Source organism: Echinops telfairi, unplaced genomic scaffold (assembly GCF_000313985.2).
Source record: "Echinops telfairi isolate 266 unplaced genomic scaffold, ASM31398v2 ScPeMD7_7;HRSCAF=31, whole genome shotgun sequence".
Classification (NCBI taxonomy): domain Eukaryota; kingdom Metazoa; phylum Chordata; class Mammalia; order Afrosoricida; family Tenrecidae; genus Echinops; species Echinops telfairi.
Window position 1 is genome coordinate 24,973,536 of NW_022103904.1, and position 14,185 is coordinate 24,987,720.

Here is a 14,185-nt window from a genome sequence, read left to right on the forward strand (position 1 = left end):
TTTCAGTAATTCCTCTCGGTTACATTACCCTTGATCACACCCTACCAGGCCTCCTACACCCTCCTCACCACCTGTTTGGATCACTTGTTCCCTTGCCCTGGGTTTGTTAACACCACTTTTTTCCCCTCAACCTCCCCCTCTCCCATGTCCCTCCGGAACTGTTGGTCCCATTCTTTTCTCCTCCAGATTGTTCATCCAGCTTATTTTAGACTTGCGGTATGTTTTTGTTATTAACATGAGTATTTTGTTTTTTTAAAGTGTGTCCTCAGCCTGGAAGAACTATAGATAAACAAAAGGGAGTGGCCTGCGTGGGGACAGGGTCAGCAAGGGTTGTGTACTTGTTCAACGTATGCAGAGATGAGAGCCTGTGCAGAAGTAAATATGACTTTGACAGACGGTGGGGAGCAAGCAGAGTACCTATAGCCAGACAGGAAAAGAATGGATGGATGACACAGCAGCTGAGCTTTTAAAAGAGCCTCCAAAGGAAGGAGTGGAGTCCTTGCCATTGACTATCTGCTTGTGGACATATGGTATACTGCAGGAGCCTCTGGCCAGCTATTCCTGAAGCTTATTTCATTATCTTCTCTTCTGCTCTTCAAGCCCTGTTATGGGAGGTCCCAGGTGGGAGTACTTCCTGTATTGGGTTAGTTCTCCTTTCATCTAGGGGAGAAAGGGCTGAATTGATTGCTGTCAGCCTAGCCCAGGCGTGAGGAGCCTGCCTGAGGATGGGTCTTTTGTTCCACCTCCCTTTCTGAGGAGGAAGCTTTGTAGTGGGGTCTTCAGTGAAGAAGAATTGGTGGGGACTCCAGAAACTCTGGGCAGAGCTGAAATTTGTTGTTGGAACTGCTCATGGCCATAGAAATAGTGTGTTCGCCCTGGAAGCTACCCTGGGAGGGGACCGGGGACCCTGGCACCTAAAGGTATAAGTGCAGGTGTAGATTTGACACAGCCAAGCGATGTAAGCAATGTTTCTTACAGACTTAATAATACTTCCGAGAGTTTCTCTTGTTTTTATCTGTCAGACACTGCTTGAGGGAGTGTTTCCTTAGTCTTTGCCCACAGTTGCAGGAGTGAGGGAAGGAGCGAGCCCTGCTCAGGACTAAATGCTCATCGTATTGAGGGTGAGGGACCCTATGACTAAGGACTATCCCAAGTGAGAGCAGGTCTTAACTTGGGTTGTGGGCCCTGCCCTATGAGGTGACATGACGTATAGAACAGCCTGGTGACTCTCCCTCCTTCTGTCATACCTGACTGATTTTTTTTCTTCTGTGTAATAAGCTCCAGACAAGGTGCTTTTCCCCAGAGGCCAGTGTACAGTGTTTTCCTGAATATTATCCCATCTCTTAGTGGTAAATAGCACTGTATCAGGGTGCTGCTTAGGGGCTACTTGAAGCTCTCGATTTTTGCAAGCAAGATTGGAAGCTTCACATTGGGCTGTAAAACCAGGGCTTGAGCCAGCAGCTGGAGAGAATCCAGGACTAGAGTGTTTTGGGGCTTGTGGGTGGAGAATGGAGGGGAGGGGCAGGAGGGCAGAGCTACACAAGCAGGCAGTCGGCTGCTTTGGCTTTGCTGTAGGCAGTGAGGACTTACTTCAGTCTGCCTTAGGGCCGATTGGCCACCATTGCTGTAGAGTGGAGCCTGCTGCCTCGCCACCCTGACTTATCAGCACTGCACCCTGAATATTCCAAGTGGCTGTTGTGTTGTCTTTTCCCTGGGAGGCAAGTCTCCTCCTTGTCATCCCCTCCTGCTCCTCCCCCGTTCTGTGAGGGATGATGCCGCTCTCTATTGCACGGCTCAGCCGGCTGATGTCACTGGCAGCGGGAAGCATCAGCAGCCTGATCACATGCTGTCCCAGTCTGTAATGCAGACGGGATAGGGGTGTGTGTGTCAAGAGGGGGCTGTATGGCAACTGCTCTTGCTCTAACACCCCCAAAAGTACAGAGGCAGTGGTTGCGGCATCCAGTTAGCTTGGATATCTGGTCCCCAAGGCTGGGGAAACTATTATTAATAATAGTTATTATTGACAATATTGGGGAAAACAACCTTTAACTCTGGGGTTCCACTGTCTATCCTCTCGTCCAAAGCAGACTTCCAGGACTCCGAAGAAACAGTTACGAACAGGATGCTTTTCCCCACCTCTGCGCAAGAATCTTCCCGTGGCCTCCCAGATGCAAATGACTTGTGCCTTGGCCTGCAATCCCTCAGTCTGACGGGCTGGGAGAGACCCTGGAGCACCCAAGACTCAGATTCCTCAGCCCAGAGCAGCACACACTCGGGTGAGTGCCGGAGGCGAGCGAGCGGGGGGAGGGGGCATGTGGGGTGGTGAGCGAAGATATCCACAGCAACAGTTGTTCTTTCCCCCTTGCATCACTCGCCCCTCCCTCCACACACACAGCATGGAGCTGTTTTGCAAGAGATGTAAATGCTGGCTGTAAGTGTGGCAGGACAGATGGTTGCATGTAAAGACAGGCATGGCTTTTCCACTTATCCAGACAAATTCCCTGGAGTTGATGGTCTGCACCTGGGGTAGCCCTGAGAAGAGTCCCCAAGGTGACAGCCTTATGCAGAAAAGATCCAGCTAACCCCCTGGTGCCCAGGCCTGTCTTAGAGATGATGAAGCAAAACACTTTAGGTGGGGGAGGGGACTTACAGGGCTGATCGCTGGATGTCCAGATTTTCTTTCTAGGTGACTTTTAAAACTAGGGAGCATATGGGTAGTTTCTGCATCATGACAAGGAAATAATTTTACCCCTGGGCAAGGTTAGGTAGTGCTGGCATATTGGAATTGACAGCATAAGAGGATTGATCCCACAAATCGGGTAGGCAGGGTAAGAGGGATAGGGTGACCCCCAGCTATAAAGGCTTTTTTCCTTTGTATTGAGGGTAACCAGCTAGATTAAGAATGAGCAACTACCCTTTGGGGATCTCTTGTCACCTTGGTATAGAATACGAGGGGACTGATTGAAGGGGTTTTGTGGTAGCTCGTGAACTGTTTCTGTGCAAACACCTTCTCCACTGTTGCCCGTTTATTGGCTTTAGTGATACAAGCTGATGGTTTAGCTAGACCCAAGTCTTGGCGTATTTGGGACGAAATGTGAACTTGAGAAATATTCTAAGTATACTTTAAAAAACCTACATATTTCACTTTATACAAATAATAACTTAAGAAAAAGAGTACTAGCAGAGGAGGCTGTAGGAAGATGGAAAGGTAGGTAGTAGTGGTGAGATGAGGGGAAACCATTTGCTTCTGGTGCTGACAGTGGGATAAAATGATTCCTTGCCTTGCCCATTCCTCCCCCCACCCCCACCCCCACTGGGGCAGCAAGGTACTGTCTAGTTGATGTCTGTGGCCTCTACCCTGTTTGGTACAGGCCTTATTTTAGATTGCTTTGCAGAACCTGGAACTGTTTTGTCTTTGTGGCATTTTAATGCCCAGTTGTTTATGTAAAATCTCTTGGTTGGTGAAGGAGGAGGTTGGAATTTTTTTTTTTTAATGTAACGTGGGTGGGAAAGACTGCTTTAATTTTAAGAAAATGCCTCTAGATTGAGGTAGGGTTTCTTAAGGGTTGTCTTTCAGCTTATTTAGTCCTTTTCAGACAGGTTGGTAACTGCCCTGTTCCCCCTGTGCAAAGAAGTGTGTGGTATCATTGATATCCTCTGTGTGGAGAACCTTGCCTTGGAAGCCCTGGCAGTTTCTTGTGGGTAGTACTACTAAGCCAACCTGGGTTGCCTGTGAAGCTGAACTTGTATACTACCACTGCATCTGAACAAATAACAGAAGAATCCCCTTAAGAGATGGGCGCCTAGCTGTATGCTATAGGGTTTGATAAGGTGTACTCACTTTCAATAGTAACAAGTTGGTCCTGTTTGGGCTCTGGTGTTTCTTAGCTCAAGAGGCCTTCTGCAATGCGTCACATAAAATGTTAAATGGGCCTACCATGGGTCTTAGACCTAGAAGTTATTATATAATTTCACTAAAAATATAACTTGGATCCAACCGTAATTTTAACTTCACCACCACTTCTACTATTTGTCTCTGAATTGGGGATGGATTAGCTTTTCTACATTTTATATCAGTTACATTAGTGATGAATATTACTTGATTTTGTGAGGGGGCTGCAGAATTTATAAAGGACTAGAGCAGTGGTTCTCAATCTGTGGGTCTCGACCCCTTTGGGGGTTGAGTGATACTTTCATAGGGGTTGTCCGATCCATAACAGTAGCAAAATTAAAGTTATGAAGTAGCAACAAAAACAATTTTATGGTTGGGGTTCATCATAACATGAGGAACTGTATTAAAGGGTCGCAGCATTAGGAAGGTTGAGAACCACTGTACTAGAGGCTTGCCACAGCGGCATGATCTTGCTATCCACACATTTAGCTATGAATCAGTATGTACAAGGGGACCTCAAAAAGTTTGTGGGAAAATTCCTATCCATTAATTTCTCCATGAACTTTTTGAAGCCTCCTTGTTTTCCTTTATAAGGGCTAAGGACATAGCCATCTTGATTGCCTTGCTTTGGTTTTTCAATCCATTATGATGGCCACCTCTCTTGCTGATTGAGCACTGGGACCTTTAGAAGTTCCACGCAAGAGTACTGCCTCCTGGAGTGGGATGCGCCCTCCCACCAGCCAGCTGCAGCACCAGATCATGCGCTCTTGCCAGCATTGCTGGAACATGCAGCCCACATTCTAGTGCCTACACTGCCTTTCCTTATGAGGAAGGGCTAGCTCAGTTTCTTCAGTGGAAGGGGAGGGGTTATTTCTAGAGTTCTGGGCACTCGACTATTGCTCCAGGGCAGGGCTTAGGGTAGAAGACTGTCTGACTTGGTCTTCTAGGACATGAAACCATCTGGAATTTATTCTTGTAAACAGTCTGGGACCCTAGGGGTATCCATGGGGCCCAGAGTGCAAGCTTGGTGATACTGTGCCTCCAGTAGCTGTGATGTCGCATTGACTTTTGTAATACCACTCTTTTAAGTATTGAGCAATGTATGGAGCAAGGTTGGAGATAGCAGGACTCTTGACTGAAAATCTTGAATAAATTCATTCTGCAACCATTGAGCACTGGCTATGTGCCAAGCATTGTTAGGCACTGAAGATACATCAATGAATAAAAGTGTTGCTCTTAAGACTCTCCATGGGGGAAGGAGGGAGGGGAAAATGAGCTGATATCAAGGGCTCAAGTAGAAAGAAAATGTTTTGAGAATGATGATGGCAACAAATGTACAAATGTGCTTGACACAATGGATCTGTGTATGGATTGTGGTAAGAGTTGTATGAGCCCCCAATAAAATGGTTAAAAAAAAATCTCCACAACTGTTCAAAGGAAAACATAAGAATGCATACCAAATGCAGAATGATAGTTGCTTTGATAGGAGCCTAATCACATAGTGGTTGTGTGTTGCACTGTGATCCAGAGGTTTGGAAACCACCAGCTGCTCCTTGGGAGAAAGATGGGGCTTTCTAGTTCCATACAGAGTTACAGTCTCAGAAACTCATAGGGCAGTTCTACTCTGTTCTATGAGACGGCATCAACTCATTGGCACTGAGAGTTGCTACGATGAAGACTTACATTTTTTCCCCTAAGGACTGTGCTATTATGACACCCCTTCATTGACTCAGCCTAAAACTGGTCCATAAGGACCATTCTCCAGAGCCTAGGTAGGGTTCCTCTGTTGTTTGAATATTACTGGCCTGGAGTGATGTCTGTCCTGGAGAGTTGTGTCTGCAAAGCCAGCATTGGTTTGGATGTTGGCGCTTTTAAAGGTCTTCCACCTCTAGACTGTGCTACCCAGAGGCCCACCTCTTCCTTTATGCAAAGTATATGTTAAAAGTTAGTTTTCTTTTGAGACGCCCCAGTGGCATGTGTCCAGGCGACCTTTGGTCCTATTTGAAGTGTGAAGTTCCTATAATGGAACAACAGGGCAAGGGAAGCTGTCCTAAATATCCAGGCTAGGATGAAGGGTGGGGTGACTAATAGCTATCATTTATCGACCTTTTCCTTTGCTAAGTGCATCAAGTGATGTTAGTGCTTGCACAGCCCTGTGAAGTGGATACTACTAATACTCTTAAACTTGTTGCATTTATTTCAGCTTATGAGAGTAGATTTGCCCCCAGAAGTATCCAAGGAAGCAAACTGCCATGTCTTCTGTGGAGCAGCTGGTGGGTTCAAACTAAACTCTTGATTACCAGCCCAGTACTGAATCACTGTGCCACCAGGGCTCCTTATTCCTGCCTTAAAGACTAGCAAGTAGATTCACAGAGGTTGTAAAATGTCAAAGTGGCACAACTACTAGAATTGCAATTCAGACCCCCTGTATTGTTGGTTCCAATACTTGTGTTCCTTTGAGCATAACATTACCATGTTGGCAAGAATTCTTATTTCAAGATGGGCCTTCTGTATACAAGGAGCTTCAAAAAAGTGGGGAAATAGGCTATTTAGCCAGAGGTAATTGTGTTTTCTTGCTGAGATTCCTGAAGACTGAGGCACATGATCAATAGTTTTGTCTCCCTTTCACCCTTAAGTGTCAGCTCATCATCTGCATCTCTGGATGGATTTGTCTTCCTGCATTCTCCTTGTGACTCTTTTTTGAGTGCAGCATTACTCAGCAAGAGAAGTAGGGTAACTCCGATAGTCTACTTTGGGGGGGAAACTGAAAATAAGGACTCCTGATGGCTGACTTGTACAGAAGCCCAGCAGGAGGAGCACATGCTCAGTCTGAGGATGTCAGAAGACATGTCCTGTTTTCCTCCCACTCACTTTTAGGAGTTCCTTGGCGATTAGCCTGTTCATTCTCTCCAATTTCTGCTTAGTGAATGGAATATTCTTTGTGCTATATCACTAACCGGCTAGGATAGAAGCCGCTCCTCACTATTTTGCTGCTTCTGCTTTTTTCCCAAATTCTTCCAGTTTTTCCGAGGTAGCCTTCAGAGTTGGGTTGGTCCGCCTTCTGTGTAGAACATTGACTTCCTGGGCCCAACCATGGTTTCCCGACAATCTATCTTGATGGTTTAATAATTCTCTAACAGTGCAGTCCAGGCAGAAGCACAGTACCTGGCTCAAAGGTTTTTAGTAAATATTTATTGCGTGAATGATGATTGCTTGAGCCATGTGTTAATCCTGGGTATTGTTTAGTTCATACAAGTCTCTCCCACTCTTATGCTAAATAGGCAGATTCTTTAAGGACCCCCATAACTTCTAGAGGATGGTGATGCATTTATGGAAAGTTTTTGTTCTATGCTGGAGCATGCATGAGTGCTATCATGGAATCTCAGTCTATGAGGGTAAGTCAAAAAGTATAGCTACAAAATATAGAAACCTTAATTAAAGAAAAAAATATCACAATGTGAAGCTATTGTTTTCAACATGTCTTCTCTCTAGGTGTATCTACTTTTGACGGTGGTGTCTCATCTTTCTCTTTCCTGACGTAGTCTGCACTTTTTGATTTTGCATATCCAAACAACAGTCTTAGCATCCTTAAAGGACTCAAATTGTGTTCATTTGCAATGTTCTTTGAGTTTAGGGAACAAAGAGATGTCTGAAGGGTCAAGATCAGGGCTGTAGGGTATACAGGTCAATTTTCCCAGCAAAATTCTTATAGGATAGTCTGGCTGCCCTGAAGAATGAGCAAGGTGCATTGTCATGTTGGAAAACAGTTCTTTGACATACCTTTCCTGATCTTTTTCTCATCAAAGCAATTTTCGTAAAACTTCTTTATAATAAGCCCCTGTTGTCATCCTGTGTTCCTCAAGAAAATCTATCAAGATTACCCTTTTGGGATAGTCTCTACAACCTTCTGAGCTGACCTCTCTGCCTTAAATTTTAACTAGCCCAGCAGATCCCCTCAGAAGCTACTGTTTTGTTGTTTTTTTTCTTCTTTTTCTCCATTTTTTTTAAAACATTTTATTAGGGGCTTATACAACTGTTATCCCAATCCATACACACATCAATTGTGTAAAGCACATTTGTACATCGTTTCTCAAAACATTTTCTCTCCATTTAAACCCCCGACAGCTACTGTTTTTAAGAGAACTTGTCTGCAGCCATGTGCGGATCTTAGAGACTTGTTTAAACACAGTTTGTTTATAATAAAGCCATGCATATTAATATGAACTGAAACTGTAATAGCAATATTTTTTACTTAATCCTCATATTTAGGAATGATATTCAGCACAGAGAGGTGGGAGAATTTAGGAAGCAGAATAACAATGGTGTACCTCATAGGTGAGAGAGAAATTGAGGTGTTTGGATACTGGGGCATTGTGTACTTTCACCGTACATTGGACTTGGGTGTGTCTTTTCTGCAATTAATAGAACTTGTTCAAAGTGCAAGCCTGGGAATGACCTTGGGGAAAAAGAAACATTTGGTACCATCATGGAACTGAGGATTCCAAATGAATGGGAAGAGCTCAGTTCAGAAGGTAACCACCTGAATTAGGACATGGTATAGAGGTGCAGGTTTAGGGTCACAGACAAAAGTTTTATCTGTCTGCTTACATGGGGCAGTTGCTGCCCTCTCCCCTTCCCTCCTCTATGCATTCAGATAGACCCTGAACAACTAACCTCACTACAAAAGATAGGAAGAAAGGATTCCAGGTATGAGACCTTATATTTCAAACTAGAGCTCCTTAATAATCGAATTGCTATGAGTCAGAATCATCTTGATGACAATGAGTTTTTTGTTTCTGTTAATTCCGATTTTTCATATGATCCACTCAAGGTTAGATAACAGGCACCTGACTTTGATATATTGGACCTGGTTTCCATCCCATCTGAGCCCAAGTTCAGACTAAGACTTTGCAGTGTAAGCATCCAGTGACAGGCTCTTAACTGCTGTTGCTGCTGCTACAGTCAGATTCTGAGTGCCTTTGTACTTCAGGGGAAGGCTTGAGAAAATTCGAGCAATGACTCAGCTGTGTAAAACCCATAGAATCTGGCACAGAAGGGTGAAAGTGGAGAAAGTTAACAATCGGTCTAAAAATATTACTGCTGATTTGGTGTCTTGTACCTTCTGAGGTAGCATTAATGAGGTGGAACCCTTTGCCAGGTCCTCTCCTCCCCATGACTTTCCTGAGAGCTGTCTGTAGCTGTTGCCAATTGCTGCCAGCTTGTGAGTGGGGTTCTTGCCTCTGTGCCAGTACGAGCACACTGCCTTTCTTAGTCACCTCTGGAAGATGTGGATTTGTTGGATACTTGGCCACCAAGGCCAGAGGAGGCCCTTGGTAAACCTAAGACTTCCTTTATGCCCCGAATTGTGGAAGTTAGAACAAAGAAACCAGGGCCTTGGCCACCATTGGAGGGGACTGTGAAACTTCTCTTCCTCAACCCACCTACCAAATTTTCTAGGTTAATACATGACATAAGACCTCATGAAGCTCTGTGCCCTGTGGTGGGGAGTGGTCTTAAACTTTCACTAGATTTTAGGTTGGCTTAGTGAGATTGCCTTTTCAGTTGGTTTCCTTTGAGTTAGGAAGATGGAGCAAGCCCAGGGAATGAGCCATTGCTGGCTATTCTACTTCCCACTGGTAGGAATTGTTTCTGCTTGTTCAACAACCATATATGGGAGGAAGCATCTCCTGAATTATTCTGGGACCAATTCTATCTCCCAAAATGAGGTCTTACTTTTTGCCAGAGTCTGATGGCTCTTCTACCTTCTTTGCTTTGATCTGTAGATACTTGAAACAGCTATCTGGCCAGGTGCGGTGTGAGATTGGGTTGTAGCAGAACACTCAGACCATTGTAGGACATCTGGCCATAGATGACCAGTTAACAAAAATTTGACTTTTCACACAGCTTAATCGTAACAGCCAGAAAATTCTAGTCTTCTTAATCTTTCTTGACTTCCTTGAATCTTCTATGCAGCACTTTTGGTCTCTCTCAGTTGTATATGCACGAAACTGGTGAATGTTGTTGTTCTTGGGTTCCATCAAGTCAGTTCCAATTCATAGCTACCATACGTACAATAGAAGGGCACACCACCTTGTTTTGCCACATTCTTAAAATTGTTCTTAATGTTTGAGCCCATTATAGCCACTTTGTCAATCCATCTCATTGACGGCCTTCCTCTTTTTCGCTGCCTTTACACTGTACCAAGCTTGATGTTCTTCTCCAGGGACTGGTCTCTTCTTATGAAATGTCCAAAATACGTGAGACAAAGTTTTGCCATTCTTACCTCTAAGGGGCCTTTTGGCTATACTTCTTCCAGTGCAGATCTCTTTGTTCTTTTGGCAGTCCAGGATACTTTCAAGATTCGTCATCAACACTGTTTCAAATAGTTCAAATGCATCCGTTTTTCTTTGGTCTTCCTTATTCAGTGTCCAACTTTCACATGCTTGAATAGGTGTTTTAATTTAGGGTCATTTTGATCTTCCATCTCTACCAAATGGCATTATCCCTTTCTACACCATCAATCTAAGCCATATTGCCCTGTTTAAGGGTGGTTTTTGGGTTTGCGTTTGGTTTTCTGTGTGGTTAGTGTAGTGTTTGTTGAGGCTCTCTTTCCTGTTCTTCGTACTTGAATGCAGGAGTATTTTTCACTGGCTCTGGGAATCCCAACAGTTGCTGGGGAGGATTGGGCTTGAGAAGAAGGTGAATTCTATCTACCATGTCCTTCCTAAACCCGAGAAACACTAATCAGTCTGTATGTTTTATATGTTTGCTCCTTTTGAGGAAAGTGTTTGAAATCAGTTGAAATCAGATGGCAGATGGTCACTGTACTTCTCTAAACCTCTGTTTTGGCGGTGGGCTGGGAAGGTTCTTCCCTTCTTGAGTTCTAAGTCAGCAATGCGTCCTTAAGATTCAAAAGCTTGAGCATAACTGTGAGCATCCTGGTTGTGATCATGATATTTCCTTTTTTTCTTATAATATTCAGCAACACTGATCACCTAGTCTCTGACAGGTGTTGAGCTAATTACTGGTAGAGTGGAATGGTAACAATGACCTTTGGTATGTTTGGTCAAGAAAATGGGTTTGTACAGTTGACTTTGTATGTAGCTACGAAAATCTATACAAATGTTTTTGAGGCTTTAAAAAGCTTGTTTATAAAAAGATTATTTCCTCTCATGGGCACAGATTCCAAAGGTACATAATTGCCATCTTCTTCCCTGGGGATTCATGTCCTTATTACTTTGTGCTTGATTTCCCTTTTCTGTATAAATCAATTGTGTTTTGAAAGAGTCGAAGAAAGCTAAACAGGAATTGACTAGTTTTCTTTTCTCTCATTTTTTAATAAGACTTTGTATTTGAAAATTATTTCAAAATTAAACAAGTTAAAATTAAAAGTATACAAAGGATACGTGTATTTTCCTTACCCAAAATCTCCTATAGTTTAAATTTTACTTTCTTCTCTCTCTCTGTGTCTCTGTTTCTTTTCTGAACTGTTAAAGAATAGAAATACTTTTGCATACTTTTAAAAATAGCTAAATCGTTCTCAACTTCAGTAATTTTAAATTTATATGATACTCTTGAAACTAAGCAAGAATGAAGAAGAATTGATACCTTTAAATTATGCTGTTGGGAAAAAAAATACTGAATATACTATATAGCTATCAGAACAACAAACAAATCTGTCTTAGAAGTAGAGCCAGAATGCTCCTTTAGAAGTGCAGGTGGGAGAGTTTATCTCGTGCTTTGGACAAGTCATCAGAATGGGCCAACCCCTGTAGAATGATAACATGCTACCCTGTTTCCCCAAAAATAAGACAGTGTCTTATATTAATTTTTGCTCCCAAATCTGCGGTAGGTCTTATTTTCAGGGGATGTCTTATTTTTCCATGAAGAATACGGTACACATTTATTGTTTTATTAAAGAGACCTCGTACTTCCTGTATGCTCTGGCTGCGATGCAGCGGCGCCCACCACTACGGTCCACAGAGTCCAGAGTTATGGTCGCTTTGGGGGGCCTTGTTTTTGGGGAGATCTTATTTTCGGGGGGATTCCTTATATTTCAGCAGAGGCAAAACTGTAAGTAGGTCTTATTTTCGGGGAATGTCTTACTTTCAGGGAAACAAGGTAGGTAAAGTGAGTGTCAGCGAAACAGACCTATAATGAGATGAATTGACAAAGTGACCACAAGAATGGGCTCAAACAGAAGGAACAATTGTGAGGATGGCACAGGATAGGGAAGGCACATGTTTTCCTCTGTTGTAAGTAGGGTCACTATGATTCAGAACTGACTTAAAGGTACCTAACCACCAGCTCTTTGTTTTTTAACGGTTTTATTGACATAAAATTCACATATCGTACAATTCGGTGATTTAAATAAAATAAAAATAATTGTGCAATACATTTTTTGTGTGTGCAATAAATTTTAAAACATTTTCTTTCACTCATTAATAGCTCCTTATACTCCCCAATCTCCCTTGCCATAACCCTAAAACATTATTAATCCAGTTACTGCCTCTAGATTTCTCTTTCTTGGATTTCATATAAAGAAAAGTATGCAAGAAAACCAGCAACAAAATAAAACAAAAAATTGCAAAGGAAAAGCAGAATAAAAACTAGGACAAATTAAAAATTGATCAAAAAGGAGAACAAATGATAACTGCATTAGCCCACTTTCCACTGTATTCTGTCTGCTATCAAGGCTATTCAAATCCCTGGTCAATAGTGAGGACATTTCCCTGGAGGCTTAGTCTCCATAGGGACCCTGCACTGTCATCCATAGGCTTCTGAAAACTGGGTGCTCAGAATTTAAACTCCGATACTGTTCTTTATGCTGATTTGGAATTTTTTAAAATATAATTTACAATTATCGGATCCCACAGGCTGGTGTGTGTATTCATGTAGACTTAGCTGATGCCTAACTTAGATGGCTGCTTGTCTGAAGACAAGCCTTTAAGACCCCAGATGCTATTTCTGATAACCACCTCTGATTTCTTCACCACACTTTTCTACAGCACCTATATCTTCAATGATTGATCACTTCATGCAGGGAGTATTGAGTAGGGTCACATCGTAAGAAATAATTGTTCTTGGATTGAGGCTACAATTAAGTGAGAGCTCAAAAGCCTAGTCCATGTTAGAGACATCACGATCATTTTATTGGGGGACATTATAAATCATTCCCATAGGGCATGTGGTTAATTCTGTTGCTAGTATCATCCATTTAGCCAATAGTATAGGTTGAGAAAATGAAAATATACACGTATCAGACAGCTTTTAGACTAAAATATATAGATTGTTGATTTGTATAGCTTAAACACTGAAGTAACTGGACACTAGTAAAAGTTGAAGATAGGGCAAAATTTTCAATAATGCTCATTCACTAAGGCAGAACTATGCCTGCTAGACTAAGACATGTCTTGAAAAGCAGAGTATTACCCCATTTTATTGGGAGCTCTACAGATACTATAACAATCTATAATTCAATTAGATCGAGCATGATTGTACAGTTGATGCACCATCATTTTCAAAACATTTACTTTATTCTTGCACTCTTTGGTATCAGTTCTCCTTTATCCCTCCTTCCAAAGAAGTCTTGTTATTTTATTAAATATTATTACTCATTTTTCTTCTCCCCATATCTTACACCATCCATTATATCTGTACACCTGCCCTTATGTTATTCGTTCCCCTTGAGAGTGGGGTTATATAATCATCATTGTTATATATTATTTCCCCTTCTCTCTTCCCCCCCTTTCTTTACCCTCAGGGAATCATTACTACTATTTCAATTCCTGCAGGGTTTATCTGTCTCGGATTTCACGCATCAAATGGTCTTAATTATACCCTGAACATATGCAGGTCTAGAGGATTAATGAGGTAAAACTAAAACCATAATAATAGGGGGAGGAAAATAAATAAATAAAATAGGGGGAGGAAATATTAAAGAACTAGAGGAAAGTTATGTGTTAGAACAGTGCTATACAGCACCCTGATATATCATCCCTTCCTCCAACACTGTTTTCAGAGGCCTAACTCTTTTGAAGATGGCCAGTATTGCTGCCATAATTTCTTTAGGGCTTCTCTTATTTTACCTCTTCGGTATTAGTTATGTTGTGCTGTCAGAATTGTATTTAAATAACCTGTAGTCCTCTAAGAGAGATAACCACACCTGAAAGTGTTTTAAGGTGTGATAAGAGGATTGATTAGAAATGAGAAGTAGCAAGTCTCAGGTTTTTCTAGATCAGTGCTTCTCATACTTTTAATGCACATAAAATCTTCTGGGGCTCTTGTTACATA

General features: G+C 42.4%; 1 protein-coding gene across 3 annotated transcripts in view; it reads left to right on the forward strand.

Moving 5' to 3' along the window:
- CPEB1 (cytoplasmic polyadenylation element binding protein 1) overlaps positions 1 to 14,185 on the forward strand; it is a 109,630-nt gene that overhangs the window by 58,823 nt on the left and 36,622 nt on the right. Inside the window, exons 1-2 of one of the 3 annotated variants that reach the window (XM_045286397.1) lie at positions 1,644 to 1,718; positions 2,088 to 2,276. In XM_045286397.1, coding sequence (XP_045142332.1) covers positions 2,123 to 2,276 — 154 coding nt within the window. In that variant the 5' untranslated portion in view covers positions 1,644 to 1,718; positions 2,088 to 2,122. Of the gene's footprint in view, positions 1 to 1,643; positions 1,719 to 2,084; positions 2,277 to 14,185 lie in introns of those variants that run through there. The other 2 variants (XM_045286398.1, XM_045286399.1) reach the window with 2 other exon arrangements.